The sequence below is a fragment of the Notamacropus eugenii genome, chromosome 6 (genome assembly GCF_028372415.1).
Source record: "Notamacropus eugenii isolate mMacEug1 chromosome 6, mMacEug1.pri_v2, whole genome shotgun sequence".
In the NCBI taxonomy this organism is placed as follows: Eukaryota; Metazoa; Chordata; class Mammalia; order Diprotodontia; family Macropodidae; genus Notamacropus; species Notamacropus eugenii.
In genome coordinates, this window is record NC_092877.1 from 340,050,042 (window position 1) to 340,071,568 (window position 21,527).

At 43.1% G+C, this 21,527-nt stretch overlaps 1 protein-coding gene across 16 annotated transcripts in view; it reads left to right on the top strand.

Annotated features, from left to right (window-relative positions):
- MED12L (mediator complex subunit 12L) overlaps positions 1-21,527 on the top strand; it is a 603,739-nt gene that overhangs the window by 195,056 nt on the left and 387,156 nt on the right. For 14 of the 16 annotated variants that reach the window (XM_072618312.1, XM_072618310.1, XM_072618325.1 and 11 more), the window contains one exon: positions 9,566-9,864. In XM_072618312.1, coding sequence (XP_072474413.1) covers positions 9,766-9,864 — 99 coding nt within the window. In that variant the 5' untranslated portion in view covers positions 9,566-9,765. Of the gene's footprint in view, positions 1-8,423; positions 8,510-9,178; positions 9,401-9,565; positions 9,865-21,527 lie in introns of those variants that run through there. The other 2 variants (XM_072618314.1, XM_072618313.1) reach the window with 2 other exon arrangements.

Sequence of the window (21,527 nt, forward strand, 5' to 3'; positions counted from 1 at the left end):
AAAGAGGTCAGCTCGTTCACCAACTTATCCACCCAAGGTCTGTCTAACCATAATGTAATTTGCTTCATTTTCTGGAGGTTTCTAGTAAATTTAATTTTGCCTCGATCATAAAGAGGTTAAGAATGCCTAGAAGTTAGGAATTTTCTTAATTAGGGAAGTGGAACTGTTATGATTGAACTCAGAACTTTTCATTTAAAATAAGAAATAATAAAAATATTAAAATAAAAAGGAGAAAGGAACCAAGTGGACCTTAGAGGTCAGTATACGGCCCCCAAGACTTAAAATGAGCTAGTCATTGCAACTGGGTTTTACAGGGACCTTACCCTCAAGGAACTCAACTTTTAATGAGGGAAAACAACACGTTTAGGGGATCTGAAAAGAGAGAAGCAAGATGGTGGGTGAAGAAAGAGGACTCCAGAGAGGACGGTGTCCAAATGTGAGATTAGGATTTAGATACAGAGGTTTGGGGCAACCTAAACAAAGGTATGGAGATAGGCATGAACATAGGCTCTTAGGGTTTAGAATTGAAAAGAGGCCACAAAATTATTTCATCCAATCCTTGCCTTGTACATATGAGGAAAGTGAGGCCAAGATATAGAAAGTGACTTACTCAAGATCACACATGTAGTATGGGGCTGGGCTAGAATTTTGTACCTAGGTCTGGGATGCTAGGCTTTAATAGAAATCCAGTGCTCTTTCAATAACATGAGGCTATTCAAAAAACACTGGGAATGTTCAGTGAATAATATAACAGTAGACCTGGCTGGAGTGTAGGGTTGTTGGCAAATAGTTGGAGATGGACTGAAAGGTGGGTTGGGGCCAGGGAGGAGAAGGTTGTAAATGTCAGGCTCATGGAACAAAACCTTCTTATGAGAGTTTGCAAAGGTACCACACGATATCTTGCTCTGACAATTCTATAACCTCATGCTTGCTCCATCTCATGAGATTAAACATGATCAGTGATTAAAGAGAATGGAAACTTTTGTCCAGGGAATGAGAAGGGTACAGTGGGCCACTCAGAAGCTTTGAAAACAGCTGTAGGAGGGAGAAGGTCAGCATCTTTATTGGATTCATGCAAGTGTAAACTTGAGTTCAGGGAACTCTCTTTGTGCATTGATTGATTGATTGAAATGCCTGATAAGTACCTGTAAGCTCTGAAGACAATATGCTATAGTATCCAATCAAATAAACATGTTAAGTGCCTACTATGTGCCAGTCACTACGTTAAGCACTGGGGACCCAAATAATATAAAGTTAGTCCTTATCTTTAACAAGTTTATAAGCTAATTCAGGAAGATAACCCATAAAAGGAGGGAAGAAAGAAGGGGATGATGTTGAAAACAGTTAGGGTAACAGATGCAGAGTGGAATGAATCCAACAGTCCAGTTTCTACACTCTATAAAGGAAGGCATTGGAAAGAGTTTGGTACTTTGCCCTTTAATCATCCCAATAGAGGGGAGAGGAGGCTGAGGGAACTGATGTCAGTCAAGGTTTAAGTTCTAAGACTATATTTTGGAAATGAACTATTGCTATCCACACATCAGAATTCTGGACAAAGTACAGACTTGGCCATAGTACATTCTTTTTTTCTTTCTTTGAAAAGACCATCACTTATTCAACCATTCTATAGTCTTTGGACATTGAATTCAACTCAGGATACATATTCATCCTTGAACCATGTAGTAAGGAGGAAGCAGGTTGGTACAGTGGGAAGGCCTGGTTTCACATTTATGGTATATTTTGATGGTTCTTTTCCCTTCAATTCAACACCGTCAAGGCTGTCATTTGGAGATAGCAACTATGAAGCTGCCAAGATCCTTCTCTGAAGGAGCTTTTTCATTAGAATCCCCCATCTGACTGTTAGCTCCCTGAGGGTAGGGATTGGATATTATCTAAATCATACGTCTTACCTAGTTCCTAGTGAGGGACACACAAGGGATGCTTAATGAATATTTGTGGTGGTTGTAGCATGGACAACTTCTACCTTTCTGCTAATCAATTGCATTCCCATCTTCTCTTACCACATGGTTCTGAGTTATAGAGAAGACTAGAAACTCAGTCCAGGGTGGCAAACTTTATTATTTTAAAACATATTTATTTAGTATTGTATTTTTCCCCAATTACATGTAAAACAATTTTTAACATTCATTTTTTAAAATTTTGAGTTCCAAATTCTCTCCCTTCCTTCCTGCTCTCCCTCTTCATTGTAAAGCAAGCAATTAGATATAGTTTGTACATGTGCAGTCATGGAAAACATATTTCTGTATTAGTTATGTTGTAAAGAAAACACAGACCAAAAAAAAAAAGTATGCTTTGATTTATATCCAGTCTTTATCAGTTCTTTCTCTGGAGATGGATAAGCATTTTTCATCATGAGTGCTTCAGAATTGTCTTGGATTATTGTATTACAGAGAATAGCTATGTCATTCACAACTGAACATTGTACAATGTTGTTGTTACTGTGTATGTTCTCCTGGTTCTTTTCATTTCACTTTGTATAAGTTCACATAAGTGTTTCCAGGTTTTTCTGAGAGCGTCATGTTTATTATTTTTTTAATAGCACAAATCTTCCATCACAATCATATTCCATAACTTGTTTAGCCATTCCTCAATTGATGGGCATCCCTTCAATTTCTAATTCTTTGCCACCACTAAAAGAGGTGGTATACATATTTGTGTACATATAGGTCCTTTTCCTTTTTTTTAAATCCCTTTGGGATACAGACCTAGTAGCAGTATTGCAGGGCCAAAGGGTATGTGGGCATAATTCCAAATTGCTTTCAAATGGTTCAATCCATGTGTCTCCATTGTCCCATATCCCCTCCAACCTTTGTCATTTTGTTTTCTGTCGTATTAGCCAATCTGATAAGTGTGGAGTGGTACCTCAGAGTTCTTTTTATTTGCCTTTCTCTAATCGATAGTGATTTAGAGCATTTTTTCATATGACTACAGATAGCTTCGATGACTTCGTTTGAAAACTACCTGTTCATATCCTTTGATCATTTGTCAATTTAGAAATGGCTCTTATTTTTATACATTTGACTCCTTTCTCTGTATATTTGAGAAATGAAACATTTATCAAAGAAACTTAGTGGCAAACTTTAAAGAAGCTTTATATTATCCTTGTGGTTCCTGTCCAGATTACACATCAGGAAAAATTCTAATGGCACAATAAAAGTATGAGTGCTTTGAAGGGAGAGAAGGAAAATGAGGGAGACTAATAATGGTAATAAATAGCTAGCACTCGTACAGTGCTTTGAGGTTTTCAAAGGACTTTACATATATTATCTCATTTGATCTTCATTGAACCTCTGTGTTATTGTTGAATCACTTCAGTTACATCTGACTTTTCCTGACCCCATTTGGAGTTTTCTTAGCAAAGACACTGGAGTGGTTTGTCATTTCTTTCTCCAGCTCATTTTGTGATGAAGAAATTGAGGCAAACAGGCTTAAGTGACTTGCCCAGGGTCACACAACCATTAAGTATGTCAGTGAAGTACCTCTGTGAGGTAGGTGCTATTCTCATCCATTTTTACGAGTCTCTCTAAGGTTTTGAGACGTTTATTCCCAATTTCTCTTTCTACCTCTTCATTGCTAGATCCTCTTCCATAGGTGTCCCTCGAACCTCTATCCTGGGCCTTCTTCTCTTCTTCCTCCATCCTACTTAACTTGGTGATCTCATCAGCTCCCATGGATTTAATCACCATTTCTATACTGATGATTCTCAAGTCTACCTATCTTGCCCCAGCCTGTCTGCTAACCCCCAGTCTTGCATCTCCATCTGCCTTTCAGATGTTCAAGACATCTTAAATCCATTACATTCAAAACTGAACTCATTATCTTTCTTTCTAAGTCCTCCCCATCCCCACTTGCTACTTTCTCTATTACTGTAGAGGGCAATAACATTCTTAGAATACCTGAGGCATGAAACCTAGGAATCATCCTGACTCTTATTGGGCACCCTATGTCCATTCTTTCTTCAAGGTCTGTGGATTTCACCTTTGCAACCTCTTGTCAGAGGGGCCAATCCCTTCTCTCCTCTCACACTCACACCTGGATTACTGCAATAGTCAGCCGGTGGGTCTACCTGCCTCCTGGCTTTCCCCACTCCATTCCATCCTCCATTTTGTCTGACCACATCATCCCTCCTAGTCAATAAACTCTGGTGGCTCCCTATTGCCTCCAGGATCAATTACAAAATGCCCCATTTATATTTGAAGCCTTTCATAATCTAGCCCCTTCCTACCTTTCTAGTTTTCTTATCCCTTATACCTCTGTCTCCCCATTATTCTTAGATCCAGTAACATTGACCCCCTTGCTGTTCCACAAACAAACACTCCACCTCTCTGTTCCAGATATTTTCTCTGGTTGCTCCCGCAGACCCAGAATGCACCTTGATGGCTAACTTTCCTGGCTTTCTTTAAGTCCCAACTAAAATCCCACCTTCTACAAGAAGCTTTCCCTAACCCCTTGTAATTCTGGTGCCTTCCCTTTGTTAATTATTTCCTATTTATCCTATATATAGCTTGCTTTGTATGTATTTGTTCCCATGTTGTCTCCCCCATTAAATTGTTAGCTCCTTGAGGTCAGGCACTATTTCTTTTTGCCTCTTTTTATATCCCCAGCACTTAACCCGGTATCTGGCACATAGTAGGCACTTAATAAATGTTGATTGATTGGTTGATTGAAATTGAGAAAGTTTCAGTGATTTGCCCAGGGTCATATAGTTAGTGAATGTCTGAGGCAAGATTCAAACTCAGGACTTCTTGCCTCCAAGTCAGACAATCTATTTGCTCTGCCATCTAGCAGTTTTACTCATGAAATTAAACAGAGCTGAAAAGTTTTCTGACCACCCACTAAGATCTTCCTCTGAATTCTTTCAACTTCATGGATATAACAGTAGACTGGCTAAGTTTGGAGGGGCATCAAATTAGTTAGGGTGAGGAATTTTTCTACAACACAAGAATTCACTATTTCATACTAATGGTTGTAATCTGTATCAGTAGAGAGAGTGTCCAAATTGATGAAATAAATATCTTGGAGCCTTAAAGGATTAATCTTGAAGCTTTCTCACTGAGGTTCACAGTCACTCAAAATGAATGAATGAAAAAGCATTTAGTAAATACTTACTAAATGCTAAACACTGGGATGGGGGGGTACAAGTAGAAAAGTGAAGATAGTCCTTCCTTCCTAGAGGAGCTTGCCTTCTCATTATAGGAGAGGGTAAAGTTAATGGGTGGGAGAATAGGAGAATACTCTGATAGACCCTTTTCAAGACCAGTTGCAGTATTGATTTTTAGCATGGTTCCAGAAGTGGAAAGGAGGAGGGGGACAAGAGGTGGAAACTTTGGGCAATAACAAGGTTACTGTACCAAAGATGGTCAAGGAGTAAAGTAAAATATGGTCAGAGGAGGGATTGATATATAATGAGCCCCATGAGACATGTACCAATCAGGAGAGTGGGGAGCTGTTGTAGCTGGATGTATATAAGTACAATGAAACATATGATAGAGCTATAGCTGGAAAGGATTTAAAAAACTATGTAGTCAACCCCCTTATTTTACAGATGAGGAAAAGGTCCAGGGGTGTCAATTGTCTTTCACAGAAGGGTTAAGTCCCCTGACTGGGCAGCTAGGTGGTGTAGTGGATAGCGTGCTGAGCCTGGAGTCAAGAAGACCTGAGTTCAAATCTGACCTCAGACACTTCCTAGCTGGGTGACCTTGGGCAAATCACTTAGCCCTGCTTGCCTCAGTTTCCTCATCTATAAAATGAGCTGGAGAAGGAAATGGCAAATTAGGTATCTTTGTCAAGAAAATGGGGTCAGACGTGACTGAACAACAGCCTCTCACTGCAGAGTCTGGACTTTCCCCACTGTGTCACCTTCTATCCTGCAGCTAAGCAATAGACCATGGCCAGAGTTGAATAGAAAGAGATCGGTCTTGCTTGAATTGAGCAAATTACATCATGATTTCAATGACTCCGTACTGTATTCTGTCCCAAAAGTCAATCTTTTTCAACACCAGAGAGACAATTAAGGAATGCCACAATCTCAGTGAATTCTAGTGGCTCTCTATTACCTCGAAGGTAAACTGCTTTCAGGCAATTGAAGCTCTTCCCTTGGCTTGATCACGCTTTAGAATTGTGACACATTATTCCTCTCTACTCTAGGCTCAAGCCAAGCTGCATTTCTGCTCTCTCTCTCACACAGCCCCCCAACTCTGGCTTTTGTATGGACCAGCCCCCTGTACCTCTTCTGTACCTCTGCCTCTCCAAGCCTCTGGTTTCCTTCAGCAGACAAATCAGACTGAAGGACCAAACTGGGTCAATTGACATCGTGTATCTCCTGTCCCCTTCCTCCCACAATACTGAGAAAATAAAGAGAGAATAAAAATTTTAATAAAAATTTTGCATCAATTGACCCTCCTGGTCCTTCTAGTATTGAGATACCTTTCCTCGTCTCTATAGCTGTTAGCACTTTCCCCTCTTTCAAGGTTTTCTTGGATTTGGATTTTGTATATGTTTTGCATAAGCCTATGTATGTATATACATATTGTGTATATGTGTATACACACACAGAGTTATACTTTCCACTTCCCTCAGTTTTGATATCGAGGGGTCAGCATAAGAAATTAAATGGGAATTTTGGGAGAGTTTTGTGGAGACATTTGTGCAAGGACAATGCAAGAAGGCCAGCAGTAGATACAGAAAAAGTTTAGAAACTCAGAAATGCATAAAATATATGCATAGTATTGTATGATAAAAACATATTTTATCTTTTAATATATAATAATTCAGATTTCTTCTCTGGTACAAAGGGAAGGTGAAAATTTTTTTACCAGATTCTCCAGATGGTGGGCCATTCCCACCCCTAACCCTCTTTATGTGAAAAGGATAACTCTGTGTGTATAAATACACACACTACAGAGTGTCCTTTTTTTTTTATCTATAGGAGATCCCCTACCCACAACTGCTAATAATGCCTTTCACTCAGTTACTTTCTATCTAATTGGTATGTACTTTATACTGATTTCTGTATATACTAGAATGGAAGCTTCTTGAGAAGAGGGATTGTTGATACTTTTTAAAAATCCCTGGGGTTAAGCACTGTACCTGGAACATTATAGGAGCTTAATACTGGCTGATTTATCTGAAAAACATTCAAATGGCAAGGGACCCAAAGACAAATGGAAAAACTGGGTGGTGGCCCTAAGCAAGCTTATGACCAGTGATGACTTGTGCAGAAATGGTATAAAGGAACACGTCCCAGAGCACTTATGGTGGAAAAATGAGCATGGCCTTGTCAGTTTCTTCATCTCTAACATGAGGTTACTGGGCTGAAGAATGCCTAAGACCCCCTTCCAACTCTGAATCCTTCCTGAGTGATCTTTACTGAAAATGAGGTTTTAAGCCATGAAGTGGTCTGCATTGATGCCTGTAATGGATGGGCAAGAGGAGGATAGAGGGAGAGTGGAGTTTCTATGTTGTCATACTCCTATTTCCTTTGCTCCCTCAGACACCCTCTTCTTACCCTTGAAATTAGGGAGTCATTAGTCACTTCATAGAAATGTGGATTTAAAGCCAGAAGGGATCCTAGAGGCTCTCGAGTTCAGCTCTCATTTTACAGATCAGGAAACTGAGGCAGAGAGACTGAATAACTTGCTCAAGGTCACAGGTAGTCAAGCTGAGATTTGAACCCTAGTTCTATGACCCTTGTGGTTGGACCTTTCTTTTTTCAGAAACATGCAATACTAGTGTTGAAATCTATCCCTTAGGAGGAGTCTAGGACCATCTCTGAACAGGATGCAGACCCCAAATCTGCTTCAGGCTCTCCTCTGCATTCCTCTCTAGGCAGCCAGGTGGGGACTGCAGGACCATTTCACATACCACTACCCCCTCCCCCAACACCTTTCTGAGGTGATATCCAAGGGGAACGGTGGCTAGCCTAGGTGAGACAGCATAAACTAGGAACTAAAACCCAGTCAGTCTCCTATTGGCAAAGGGGAAAGTGGAGGGACAGCAGCCATGAGATGGGTGCTGGTGGTGACCTCGTCTTCTCTGCGCGCCTCCCTCTCTACGTTCAGGTTCAATGCCTGGGCTGGACCTAAGGCTCTGCGGGTCTCCCTCTCCCCCTTCTTCTGCTGCCGCGAAAACCCGGAGAAATGGAGTCCAAAGTGAGCTCCCCGCGCTGAGAAACTCCTCGGCGGCTCTAGCAGCCGGGGAGCTGGGCATGCTCAGTAAGCCCGAGCTGCTTTTGGGGCGCAAGCCGGCCGCTTTGGCTCGCCACGGGGCCGTGGGGGGGAGGGAGCCGCCGGCAGCGGGGGGGCACTGCCCGCTGCCACCCCGCCTGCAGCTTCTAGGCGATGGGCAAAGTTTCCGGCGTCTCGCACGCATTGAGCGAGCGCCCGGGGTCCAGCGGGGGTGCTGCAATGGTGGTTGCGGCAGCCGGGGGGCCGCTGCCACGGTCACGGCCACGGCCACTGGCCCCTTCCCTGTAGCCCGTGACCAACAGGTAAACTGTTGCCGGGAAGGCGGAGGAGGAGGGGGGGGTGAGGGGGAGGTGGTGGTGAAGGTGAGGAGCTGCGGCAACGGGGGGGGGTGTGTGTGTGTGTGTGAGAGAGGAGGAGAATGGAGCGGGGAGGGTGCGGGGGGGGGGGGGGGGAGACTGGGGAAGCCTGCAGGCTTCACCCGGCACTGATCGCAGCTCCTCCTCCCCCTCCTCCCCCTCCCCGACCCCGCCTGTGCCCAGTGAGCCCCTGGAGGGGCGCCGAAAGGGTTAAGCCGGCTCTAGGCCCCCGCGAGAACTCCCCCGTGCATTCTGCCGCGGCGGCCGCTCGGCGGAACCTCGGTCCGCTCCTCTCCTCTCCGCTCCTCCCAGCTCCTTTCCTCCTCTCCCGGCAGCGGCGGGCTCGGATGCTCCGGCGGGAGGGAAGCTCGCAGGCGTCTTGGAGGGACCAGCCGGTTTCCCTGCAGCCGAGCATCCCTCCGCCCCCCGCCCCGCCTGCCCCCTTCCTCCTCCTCCTCCTTCCCCCGCCCCCCGCGGGCCTCCGCACTGTCCAGGTCGGTGTCCAGGTGACAGCATCCAGGGCCCCGGCGGGGAGCGGTGGCGAGAGCCGGCGGTGTTCTCAGGGAGCTGGGGAGCTGGGGCTGCGCCTGGAGGGGAGGGGAGGGCAGGGCAGGGCTGCTCGCCGCGGCAGCGACAGCGGCAGCGGTAGCGATAGCCCCCTACTCTGCCCAGAGCCGTAGGCGCCCCACCAATACTTCAGCTCCAGGCTTGGCTGCAAAGAAAAGTTTTTTTAAAATTTTTTCTCCCTCCCCAACCCTGAGCTGGGCCAGGCTGGGCTGGGGTCTTCCAGGGGTCAGCAAAGTGCCCCGCTTCCCCCCGCCCGGTCCCCTCCAGGAGGTAAGGGGAGGAAGGGGGCTAACCCGCGGGCCGAGATCTGGACCCCTTCTCTAAGAGCCGGGGGCTGGGGAGGGGGCGAGGCTGGCTGGGGGTGGGGGGCGGCGGGAGCGTTGGGGGCAGTGCGTGCGGCGGGCTGCTCAATTGCTGTGGGTGTCTGTGTTTCAGGCGGCGGCGGCTGTGGCGGCAGTGGCAGCATCCAACCTGCTCATTCCTGCAGCGAGAGGAAGAGAGAGAGAGAAGAAGGAGAGGAGGAGAGAGGGAGGGAGAGAGGAGGGAGTCTGTCTGCAAAGTGCTGCTCCCTGGTGCTCAGAGGCGGCTGCTCCATCTCCAACTCTCATTCATTTCTCCGGTTAACATGAGAGATCATGGCCGCCTTCGGGCTTCTCAGTTATGAGCAGAGACCTCTGAAACGACCCCGACTCGGGCCGCCTGACGTCTACCCCCAGGACCCAAAGCAGAAGGAGGTAAGCGCGGCTGCCGCCGCCTCCCTTCCCTTTGCAGTGCCCGACCCCCCCACCCTCCTCCCCAGCCCGGTCTCTGCAGCGCTGACCTGGGGCCAAGTTTGCCCAGCGGGCATCCGAAGTAGTGAAGGGAGGGGGAGGGGGCAGAATGGAGAGCGTGCTGGGTGGGGAAGGATTGCCAGGGGGTGGAGGCTGGTACAGGGTGCTAGGTCCATGCCAGCACCAGGTGGGGGTCACGGGGAGGCAGAGCCGCCGGCTTAGGGTTGCTGTCAGTGAATGCATTGAACTATGAAGTTACTATCTGCATGTGTTCGCCTCCCCCCTCCTCCTGGGCCTTCCACGGCTTTTGGAGATTTTCTCCAGTTTAATTTGCTCTCGGCCTCCCCTCTCCGACTTCCTCTTCACTATCTCTTTCTCCTCCGCCTCTTTAGTGAATCCTCATAAACTTTTGAAAAATGTTGGAATGCAATTCAGGGCATCCAATACGAGACTTGCATTTTGCGCTAGGAGAAGCAGAGAAGCGAATAAAATCCCCCCTTTTTTTCCCTGCCTGCCTGGTACATCCTAATGTTTTACATTGCTAACAACCTTTAGGAGAGGCACAAACTTCGAAATGGGAACGATATCCTAAAAACCGTCATTCTGCGTCCCCCATCCTCTAAAATGAGCAGTAGAGAGGAAATCCTGATTTTTTTTTGCACCTAGAGGTGATTGGCTTAACTGACAGCAGATTTGCATATGTAAATTGAACCGTGTTAGCGCAGGTAAGTCTGATTTGGAGGTTAGGGAATGAATGGTCAGTAAGTATTTTAAATTTCATTTCCCTGCCTGCTTTCTCTAAATACCATTAAAGAGTGAAATGTTGCCCCCCCACCCCACTTTGGGTGCCACCGACGGTAATGGTAAGGAATCTAATGCGGTTTCGTAACCATGTATGTTAGTATATGATACTGCTGTGTGGAGCAGCTGCTAATAAGTAATTATGTAACAATGGACTAGGTGTAATCATCACCCTTTGCTACAATTTGTCAGGGGACTTTTTTTATATCACCTGCTCCCCAGCTGTATCTTATGGAGCTGCCGTCAACTGTAAATACTTTGTGTTTTTTCCTCCTCTCTTTCGCCAAACAATAACTGTTAGCAAGGCAGTTTACCTCATTTTCCAGAAGTTTTTAATTCATGATTCAAAGTTCATAACTCATGACCAGTCCCCATCGTACTTTGTAACTTAAACACCAGCCTGTCTCTTTAATTTTGGGGAATATAAATTTGTACACTTCACTGAAAAGTTGATGAGGGGTGGGGGGGTTGACTGTTTTGGTTAAACTTGATTATTTGCTAATGTGATTGTAAAGTAGTATGGCCTGAGGCTAGCGCTAACTCCTCTATTTCGGAAGTTTACGCCTTTAATGGGCCTGAATTTCTGTAGGTAATCTTGACGGAAATTCACAGGTAGGTTCTTTTGATGCGCTTCTGTGAGGCTGAGAGGGAGGAAAGCGGGGAGGGCAGGGCAGGGCAGGGGAGGGGAGAGAAGGAGGGAGGGAGGGACACAACCATCAGTTGGTGCTTTGTGTGAATTTGAGTTGATTCTGCAAATTCCTGTCTTCCCTTTTCACTTACTCCCACCCCTACTTTCCCCAAATCAAGCTAATTGCTGTATGGTAGAATTAGGGACAAAATATCACCTTGAGGTAAAGAAGGAATTTGTCCCTGCTTGGATTTGGGGTGAGGGAGATCTGGGTTCTAATTCTGCCTTGCCTACAACTTCCTAGCTTTGTGATTCTTGGCAAGTTGTTTAATTTCATTGTGCCTCACGCACCTCCCCAGTGATTATCTACCCTCTTCATGCAATTTCTTGGCCTAATGTAAAGAAAGTTCCAAATGATCTGTGTAGAAACTTCAAGCTGTGGGAGGGAATAGGGACATTTAATGATTGCTGTTAATGCTGGCATTATATTGGCTAAAAGCCAAAACAATCCGATTTTGTTTTTAATGGGTATATTCAAAATTGGCGTATTTTGCTGTGTTTCCATAATGGAAAAATAATTTAGCAGTTTGTTAGCTGTTGTTCAGACTGTGACCCCATTTCGGGTTTTCTTGGCAGAGACGCTGCAGTGGTTTGCCCTTTTCTTCTCCAGCTCATTTTCCAGATGAGGAAACTGAGGCAAACAGGGTTAAGTGACTTGCCCAAGGTCACACAGCTAGGAAATGTCTTGGGGCCAGATTTGAACTCCGGTCTTCCTGACTCCAGGCCCCGCATAGTATCCATTGTGCCATTTAGTGGCCCTGCCATTTTAGCAATTCTGACTGATATGTGAATAGACTAGACATTGGAACACAGTAGTGAAAGGGTATGAAATGCTGCTATTGAGTCAGTGGGTTCTTCCTCTTTGCATTGGGCTCTCTCCACACCTTCTGGAGCTCAAGGCCAAGAGCATTAGTAGATTCTTTATAATCAGGGTAGGAGTACATTTAGAGAACGGAAAGACTGGTAGTTTTCCTCATTTTTACAATCTGTTTATGTTCAGGGTGAGGTGGGAAAAGAGGTTTATCCTGTGGTTTTTGGCTTGCAAAAGTTAAGTCTTTCAAAGGCATCATGGTCTTCCCTCCCTACCTCTTTTGGAAAGAGCGTTGCACTGTGAGTAAGAAAAGCTGACCATCACTTACTAGCTGTGTGACCCTGGGCAAGTCACTAAACTTCTCAACCTTAGTTCTATCTTCTGTAAAATGGGGATAATAATAGCATCTCCCTCACAGGATTGTTTGTGAAGATTTTGCAAACCTTGAAGACAAGTTATAGCCTCACCTCCCTGCACCTCAGGTCTTTCTTTGTAAAGAGAGGGTTAACACTTGGATGATCAGTCCTCACAATTTTGGGGAAGAAAGTGTTTTGTAAAATATTCTGTAAGGTAATCTTCCCGCGGGACTTTTGACAATATACATTTTCTGACTGGATCAGTAATATTATTGTTTTAATTCATTCCTCTTGGAGAAGCTTCTACTTACTATCTTTTGATATTGGCACCTGCTCAGCAATTTACAGTCTTGGGGAGTTGACTGGGACTCTAGGATGTTGTGTGTCTGTGAGTCAATAAACATTTAGTTGTGTGCCAGGCCTGTGCTAAGTCCTGGGGAGAAAAAGAGGCCCCTGCCCTCAGGGAGGTCATATTCTAATGAAAGACACCAAACACAAAAAATTGTCTGGGGATATATACAATGTAAATAGAAAGGAAGGTCATCTCCAAGGGTAGGCACTAGTCTAAATGGCTTACCTGGTCTTTGAGACTTTGAACCTTCCACCCCAACTCTGTACTCAAAAATAATAATAGTAAAGAAAGAGGTAGGCAGCCCACTTCTGTAGCACTTTTTATCACTGTGCCTCAGTATTCCTGAAGGATGAAACCAGCAGAAAGTAGTGATCTCCTCCCCCTCCTCCAAGAAGAATTTAACATTTGAGAGAATTAGGTCCTTAGAGTCATGATGGTAGAAAATCCTGGACCAGTTCCCCCAAAACTTGAAGCTCTAGATGAGTCTAGAGCACCTTTGGATGATTCCCTCCCTTTTCTGCCCACTCTAGAACTGACAATATTTATATACAGCTCCAAGCATCTTATTCATTTAATTATTGAGCAACTATTATGCAGCATCTGGGTGTCTGTTACAAAGTGTAAATAGTTCTAATGCCCAAATGGCTTAACTGCTTTTCATCCTCCATTTGTTATAATAGAGTTATTTTTCTCAAGTCACTGCTTTGGCCACAGGCATTTGCAGTGATTCTGCTACCACTCCTCCCTCCCCTGGAGTAATCAGGATTGGGTTCTTGCTGCACCCATTTCTTGGCCCTTGGCGGGGCAGGGTTGTGTATTTGCCCTCCTTGGGAAATGGCAGACCTCCTATAAAGCATGGAGTTCATGTGGGGTGCAGCCAGTCTCCTGTGTTCTTTGTTCCGTCAGGAAATGGGCCCTGGTGGTTGGACTAGGAGAGGATCTGAAGCCTTGCTTGAGAAAGCTGGGGAAATAGCTGGTGATAAAACCAGGATAATGGGAAAGCCAACTTCCTTCAATAGCTCGTGTCTCTGGGACTTTTTCTACACAGCAATAACAGTAACTAAGTAGGAGCTAGTATTTACATACTTCTTTTAGTTTTGCAAAGCATTTAGTGTAATCTCATTTGATCCTTCTAGCAATCTGTGAGAAAGCTGCTTTTATTAGCCCCTCTTGATGATTATAATAATGTTGAAGATAATAACTAGCCTTTATGTATATGTTTAGGGTTTTATAAAATGCTTTACATATTCTCTCAACTTGTGAGGTGCGTACAATTGTTATCCCAATTTTATAGATGAACAAACTGAGCTTCAGGGAAAGTAACTTGACTTGCCCAGCCTCACACAGAATTTGAACTCAGTTCTCCCTAACTCTAGGTCTAAGGCTCTATCTCCTGCTGTACCATGGACCAGACTGTCATTTTTAGAGGTCTTTGAGAGTTGCTGTAGCTGAAAAATACTTGTTCCCTATCTGATCATAAGTTTCTGAGCATTAAGTTAGGTAGGGTTTTGCTTTGTTTTTTAATGGGGGATAGAATGATGAACTTGGATCTGGGAAACCTAGGTTCCAAACCATCTCTGGGACATTGCCTATGTGACATGTGTCTATGTAATGGGGATAATGTAGCACCTGCCTCCCTGTGTTGTTGGAACCAAAAGAGATAATGAATGAATGAAAAAGCTCTATGTTAAGCACTGGGGATACAAATATAAAAGCATGGTCTCTGCCCTGAAGGCTCCTTCTGAAAGCTGGAAACAACCCCAAGAGGAAGTAATGGCCTTGGTGGCTTGTTAAGTATATTGATAAGCCCTTAGATTCACTTACCTTTCCCTTTAGTTATGGTGGCATTGATTTGATTATGTAAAAACAACTTTGCAAATCTTAAGGCACTGTATAAATGAGCCTTTATTGGTTTAAAAATTAGGTTCTCATATGACAGACACATAGTTCAATACCTCAGATTGTCTCATTTTTACAATATAAGCTCCTTGAGGGTAGGGACTTTTTTCTTTGGCCTTTTTGAATATCACCATACTTAGCACATACTAAACATTTAATAAATACTTGTTGATGGGGTCATCTCTGGACCTATATTGAAAGTTTTTGAGAATTAGTAGAACCTGTCAGATATTGTATTTCTTTGGTGTGACTTTTTAATAACAATAGTATTTATCCTGGGCTTGAAGATTTGCAGAGCACTTTACATATATTATCTCACGTGAATCCTCACAACAACCCTGGGAGGTAGAGGCTATTTTTACGGATAAAGAAGGTAATTGGTTTGCACAACTAAGTGTCAGAGTCAGGATTTGGGCCAGCACACAGTCACCATCCCTACATATCGGGATGAGACCAACAGGGGATGATTTTAATGGATAAATGCAATCAGAAAACAGCATAACATCTTGTATGGTCAGAGTTGTTTCATAGTTGTATCCTCCATGCTGATTGTGCTTTTGCCTTTCTTTGAACCCTAACCTTCCACAATGCCTGGCACATAGTAGGTACTTAATAAATGTTTCTTTACTTAAAACTGCATAAATACTATTTGGGTACTGTCTGGACAAGGTGTCAGGGGTCACATAGACCTATTGTCGAATGAGTTGCTATTTCTTTTAAACACAACATACATGAACAAAGTATTTATGGTGAGACCTAGGAAGATTAAAACGAGTCTTCCTTTACTATTCAGTCTTTAGTGAGGTTTTATAATTTACTTTTGTGCTTCATATATAAGAAGGAATTGGAGAAATTGGAAAGATTCCATGGAGGAACAGTGAAAATAATTAAGGGTTATAAAATAGAGTCTTTGAGCAAAGATGAAAGGAACTGGGCTTATTTAGCCTGGAGGAAAGGTTACAGAAGGGCGAATATTAAAAAATGGAGTGAAGAAGGTCAAGGAAAGTTTGGAGAAAAAGCATCTGTGTTTGGCATGGAGAAGAGCAGAGGAAAAAAAAGATCGATAGAGAATTCAGAGCTTTAGGAGACATCAGGGACCATCTAAGTCAGCTCACACCTGAAAAATTATGCTGAAAGATCTCCAGGGAAGAGGGACCCATTGCTACCCTCCGGGACCCAACGGAACAAGTCTGTCTCATGGAGGTCATGGCCCTCCTGACTCTGCTCCATACTTAATATCCCCAGTAGCTTTACATGACGTGAACTTGAAGTCCTTTTCCAGGAGGAAGGGTCGCCTTCCTTTCAATGCTTGGCAGCTCATTGTGGTCCTCCCTGAATTTTGATGTAAGAGTACTCCGCATGCAGTCTGAAATTAGCTGTCTTTGATTTGTCCCATAAGGGAGATTTGGGGCCTGAAGTTAGACCTTTGGCTGATGACCAGTGATCTGGTAGAGTCCTGTCTTCATGAGGAGGAGACTGTCTCTCAGGGCTGAGTGGGTGTAAGAGTTTCTCCTGAAATTCTTACTTTGCTTCTGCACAGGCTAATGCCACCAGTAAAGATGTTGTCTTCAATGAAAGGCTTGACCGTATTTCTCAAAACTTTTTCTGCCATATGACCAAATGAGGATTGTAGGAATATAAGATCCTTGCAGAGGCAGCTGGGTGGCAAGAACACTGGAGTCAGGAGCACCCAAGCTTGAATCCTACCTCAAACCCTGATTAGCTATGTGAGTCTGGCCAATTCCCTGAGTCTCAGTTTCTTTCTCTGTAAAATAGGGTGGATAACAATAGCTTCTACTCCGAAGTTGAGAGAATATGTGGAAGTTAAAGGGCTAGCTAAGGGCTATCATAAGTATTATCATCATCATTATAACTGTTAATACACCAGTAATTTCCTTAAGTTCTTGGGCAGCTGGAACCTGATTAGGACTAATTTGGGACCCCTTTGTCACTGAAAGGAACACATTTCTAGACTTAAATTTCTAGGAAGGGAAGTTGAGGATGGGGAGCGGGATAAGAAGTGCTGCCTGGTCTTAAAAACAATTCTGAACTATCCATTTTTGAACTGATTGAGCTCACCAGTGGCTTTATCCTAGTCCAACCTCATTTTACAGATGGGAAGGGAACAAGGAAAGGAACCAGCATTTATTTAGCACCTTAGTGATATGATCTCATTTGCTCCTTACAATAACTGTTTAAAATAAGTTCTGTTATGATACCCGTTTTACAGTTGAGGAAATAGGCCCAGAGATTCAACAACATATCTGAAATCATCACCGAAGTATGAAGTGGTAGAAAGCCCAGAATGCAGCTCTCCTGAGTCTCAGGCCAGTCAAATCTAAACCAAGGAGGGTCAACTACTGTGAATGTGGTGTGCCGCCTTCCTTACAGTCTAGGGCCCAAGGAATCCCCCTAGCAGCTTCCCATGATTTCAGGCTTCTCAGTCTCTGTGACAGAGTAGAAAATATTGATTATATTGCTCACTCCTGGGTGACCTCAGGTGAATTATTCAACCTGCCTTTTTCAGTTCTAACACTTCTTCACCTTTGAAATGAAAAGACTCTGATTTCTGAAGTCCTTTTGAGGTCTGAATCCTGTAACATGCTGTTGAGATGTGCAGGAGACTGTATGTGGCTTTGAGATTTCCATTTCACATTTTTTCCTTGAACTGGGGTTTGAGGCATCTTGTGGAATTTTTGTCCATTTCTTGTGAGATCTAGACCCAAGGTTCTTAATCTTTGGTGACCCTGTTAGAGCTTATGGATATCTCCTTAGAACTACGCATAAAATAAAGTACCTAGGATTACAAAGCAAATAGACTATATTGAAATACAGTTAATATTTAATATACAGTATTTTTATTATAGATAGAATTTTATTTATACATAAGATTACAAAGTAAATTGACTATTGAAATACAGTTAATATTTAATATATAGTATTTAAAATAGTAAATATTTAAATAAAAGGTTCATATAGACTATTATAAAATGTTTTACATGATTGCACATGAATAACATAGCAGCTTGCTTTTCTCTCTCAGGGAGGGAGAGGGGGAAGAGGAGGGAGGGATAGATTTGGAACTCAAAACTTTAAAAAAACAACTCTTGAAACAAATATCCATATTTAAGTGAAAGCAAGTTCTTTCTTTGGTCATTGTAAAGGGAGTTAAAAATCTTCCCCTGCAAATTGACAGGCCTCAAGTGGGACTATTGACTTGATTAGGGGAGGCTTGTTTCCTATGAAGGCCCACACTTTTTGCTGATTGCTGGTGAGGCACTGAGTCACTCTGGCTCTGAAAAGGGTAAATACACTCTGAGGTGAGATTTTGCTTTAGGGTTAGGTTTTGGAAGAAGGTTAGTGTGCCAGGTGAGACTCTGGGCCGCTGTTTTAAGAAGCCTCCCCTCCCCCCATTTGAAAACACAGATGTTGGTGCTGCTGTTTCTGGTAATGATGTATGTATTGCCCATGGTCAGACAGTTGGAAGCCTCATATTTTCTTTGTGGGTATATGTATTTGATTAAAGTGAAGGCCAACCACTCCAAAATTGCTTTCCTTTTAGAAAAGCAGATCTGAGAACCTGTACAGCAGGCCCTCCTGTGTGTGCTGTGTGTGTTTATTGCTACAGTCACATCCAAACAATGTGTGTCTCTTTCTGTACCAGTGTTCACCATCTCTGTCAAGAGCTGAGTAGCTTCACTGTCATCATCTAGACCTGAGTTCAAATCTCACATCAGACACTTGACACTCACTAGCTGTGTGACCTTGGGCAAGTCACTTAACCCCAATTGCCTCTTCGTGGGTCATCTCCAGTCATCCTGATGAATATCTGGTCACTGGATTCCGAGGGCTCTGGAGGAGAAGTGAGGCTGGTGACCTGCACAGCTCTCCCTCACTCAAAACAAAGTCAAGTGCAAGTCATGTCCTCATTTCTCTGATGGCATGGTGTTCTTCAGCAACGAAGGACCAACACACACAGCATCGTGGTTGGCCATCGAGGTGGTTCCTAAGTCTTTGAGAGTTGTTTCTTTTTGCGGTGTTGTTTTTGTTTAACTTGTTTTTCTTCTCACTTTGCTCTGCTTCAGGTTTGAGGTAAGAGTTTTCCCAGGTTTCACCTATAATTTCTTGCAGACCAATAGTATTCCATTAAATCCATGTGCCCTAAAATTTATTTAAACTGTTCCCTAACTGTTGGGCGCCCCTTTGTGTTTGCAGTTCTTTCTTTGGTACCATGGAAAAGAGGTAACTTCACTTGTTTTTAATGAAGCCAAGCTGAGGACCTATGGAGATTGCTTCCCTTTTCTAAGTTTACTGACCATTTAGAGAATTATAGAAGTTTTCTTGGAATCTTAGTGCAGCTTACACTCTGTGTTTTGTACACATCATTCTCTTTCCTTTCTTGAAAATTGGAAATTTGTCCCTTTCCAGATCTGTTGAGATCTTAACCATTCTGCATCATTTTCCAAAGATCTTGATAGTCTCCATCTCACCCATCACATCTCTTACTTCCTTTAGTTCTCCAAGATGCAGGATCATCGGTACCAAGGGACTTGAACTTTTAAAGTCTTTTATATCCTGGCCTCTTCCTTCCTTGTCAAGTCAAGTTGACAAGCATTTTTAAGTGCCTACTATGTGCCAGGCACAGTGCTAGGCACTGGCGATACAAAGAAAAGTGCTGTCAAGGAGTTCCCAGTTGAATGGGAAAGAGAACATGTAAACAACCATATACAAACAAGATATTGTGTTTTCTTATTCTGTTAATACACGAGAATTGTCTTTTGATGTCTCATCTTATTGTGTAGGTGACTTTTGTGTAGTAGGTATTGTGTAGGCAGTCAAGTGGTGCAATGGATAGAGCTCAACCTGTAATGAACAATAATTCCTTAAAAGAAAATAGCAAAATACTGAATGGATGATTTTCCAGCTTCCAGTTGGGCAAGTTCAATGATAAATTTACACTCCCTGGGACAATTCATTCTACTTTTAGACCTCTTTATTTGTCAGGAATTTTTTTCTTATGTCAAGTTGAAATAAGCCCTTCTACAATTTGGGCCCACTGATTTTACTTTGGTGCCAAGTAAAACAATGTTAATCCCATCCATGTGACAATCCTTTAAATATACTCCAATATCTTCCCTTGTTCTGGATGGCATCCATCTATTGCAAGAGAGAGAGAAAGAGAGAGAGAGAGAGGAGAGAAGAGAGAGCATGTTGACTTTCTTGGTTGCCATGTTACCCTGCTTACTTGTTGTGAACTTGTGGCCTACTTAAAGTCTCTGATTTCTCTTTCCACCTGAGCTATGGAGCTACATCTCCTCCTATTCTGTCCTTGTATAATTGATTTTTTGGACCCAAGTTTTGGACTTTACATTTATCTCTTATGTATCCTCTCACCGTGTCAAATTATTTCTTTTACCTGTTGAGAGCTTTCTGGATCCCAGCTTTGACATTTAAAATGTCTCCTCTCTTTGTGTTATCTTTGCTTTAAACAACATGCAGTCTGTCAATACCATCATCCAATCCATTGATAAAAATGTTGAAAAAAATACGCTGAGCATAGAAATGAGTGACACTAATTCTATTAGAGAATTCACTTCTGATTCATCATCAATCCATTTATAATCACAGTGTATAATTGGCTTGTTCAATTCCATTCTTTGGGTCTGTTTATTTCCATCCAACAGCCCTGGGGACACAAAGGTATAACAAAAAGTACTCTTTAAGAAGAGTTGATGTTCTTATCAGTGGGGGCAAGGGATACAATATATATGCAAAGAATTTAATAAAGCTATACAGAGTAATACAATTTGCTTCTTCCTCCCTCTCTTCTCCCGTCCAGCCCATGTTTGTGCATCTTGTTTACAAGGACATCATGGAAAACTCTACCTGATATGAAATGCTGTTGTGTTAGGTGTGTGGCATTCCCCTGATATACCACTCTACTAACCATGTCATAAAAGAAATGTGGTTAGTCTGCCACGAGTGGTTTGTAATGGACCATACTGCCCTGTAGTCTTGCCCTGTCTCTTCCAAAGAAAACCAGGCCATTCATAGTATGTTGGAATATTTTTGAGAAATTTTGAAAATCCCGACATTATCTTGCTTTGAGAGAAGGGATTAGTTCAGAAGATGCCCACTGTGGGTGATGAGGAAACTATTTAGTTGAACCTGATATAAAACATAGTAAGACACAAGAATCCAAATGAAGCTAGAATTGATTTATTGTTGCCTTTCTAATGACCTTTCTCAAATGAGAAATAGGAAAGAGGCAGACATCTGATTTTTTTTAAGTGGCAGATGTGAAGGTTGTATAAGCTCTTTATCATATTTCCCGCTTTTGAAGATATCTTTGACTTCTAAGGGGAGGCATGAATCTTCTCTTGCTGCTAAATATACAAAATTAAGTCTTGCCCATCCATGCTGAACTCTTCCATGCTGATTCCTCTTCTAGAATGAGCCTTCCTACATCTGGCCCGTTGGAACCTCTAATCTTGTAGATGTCAGTTTCTCCTACTGTTTTATGTGATCAGATTTCAGTAAGGGGACACAAGAGGCCCTACTCTGTAAGGACCTTACAATATAGATGGGGAGATAAGGGCAGTGTGTGTGTGTGTGTGTGTGTGTGTGTGTGTGTGTGTGTGTGTGTGTGTTTGTGTAGGGCGGTGTGTGTACGTGTGTGTGTTTACATATACATTCTCTAAAGAACAAGCTATCCATACA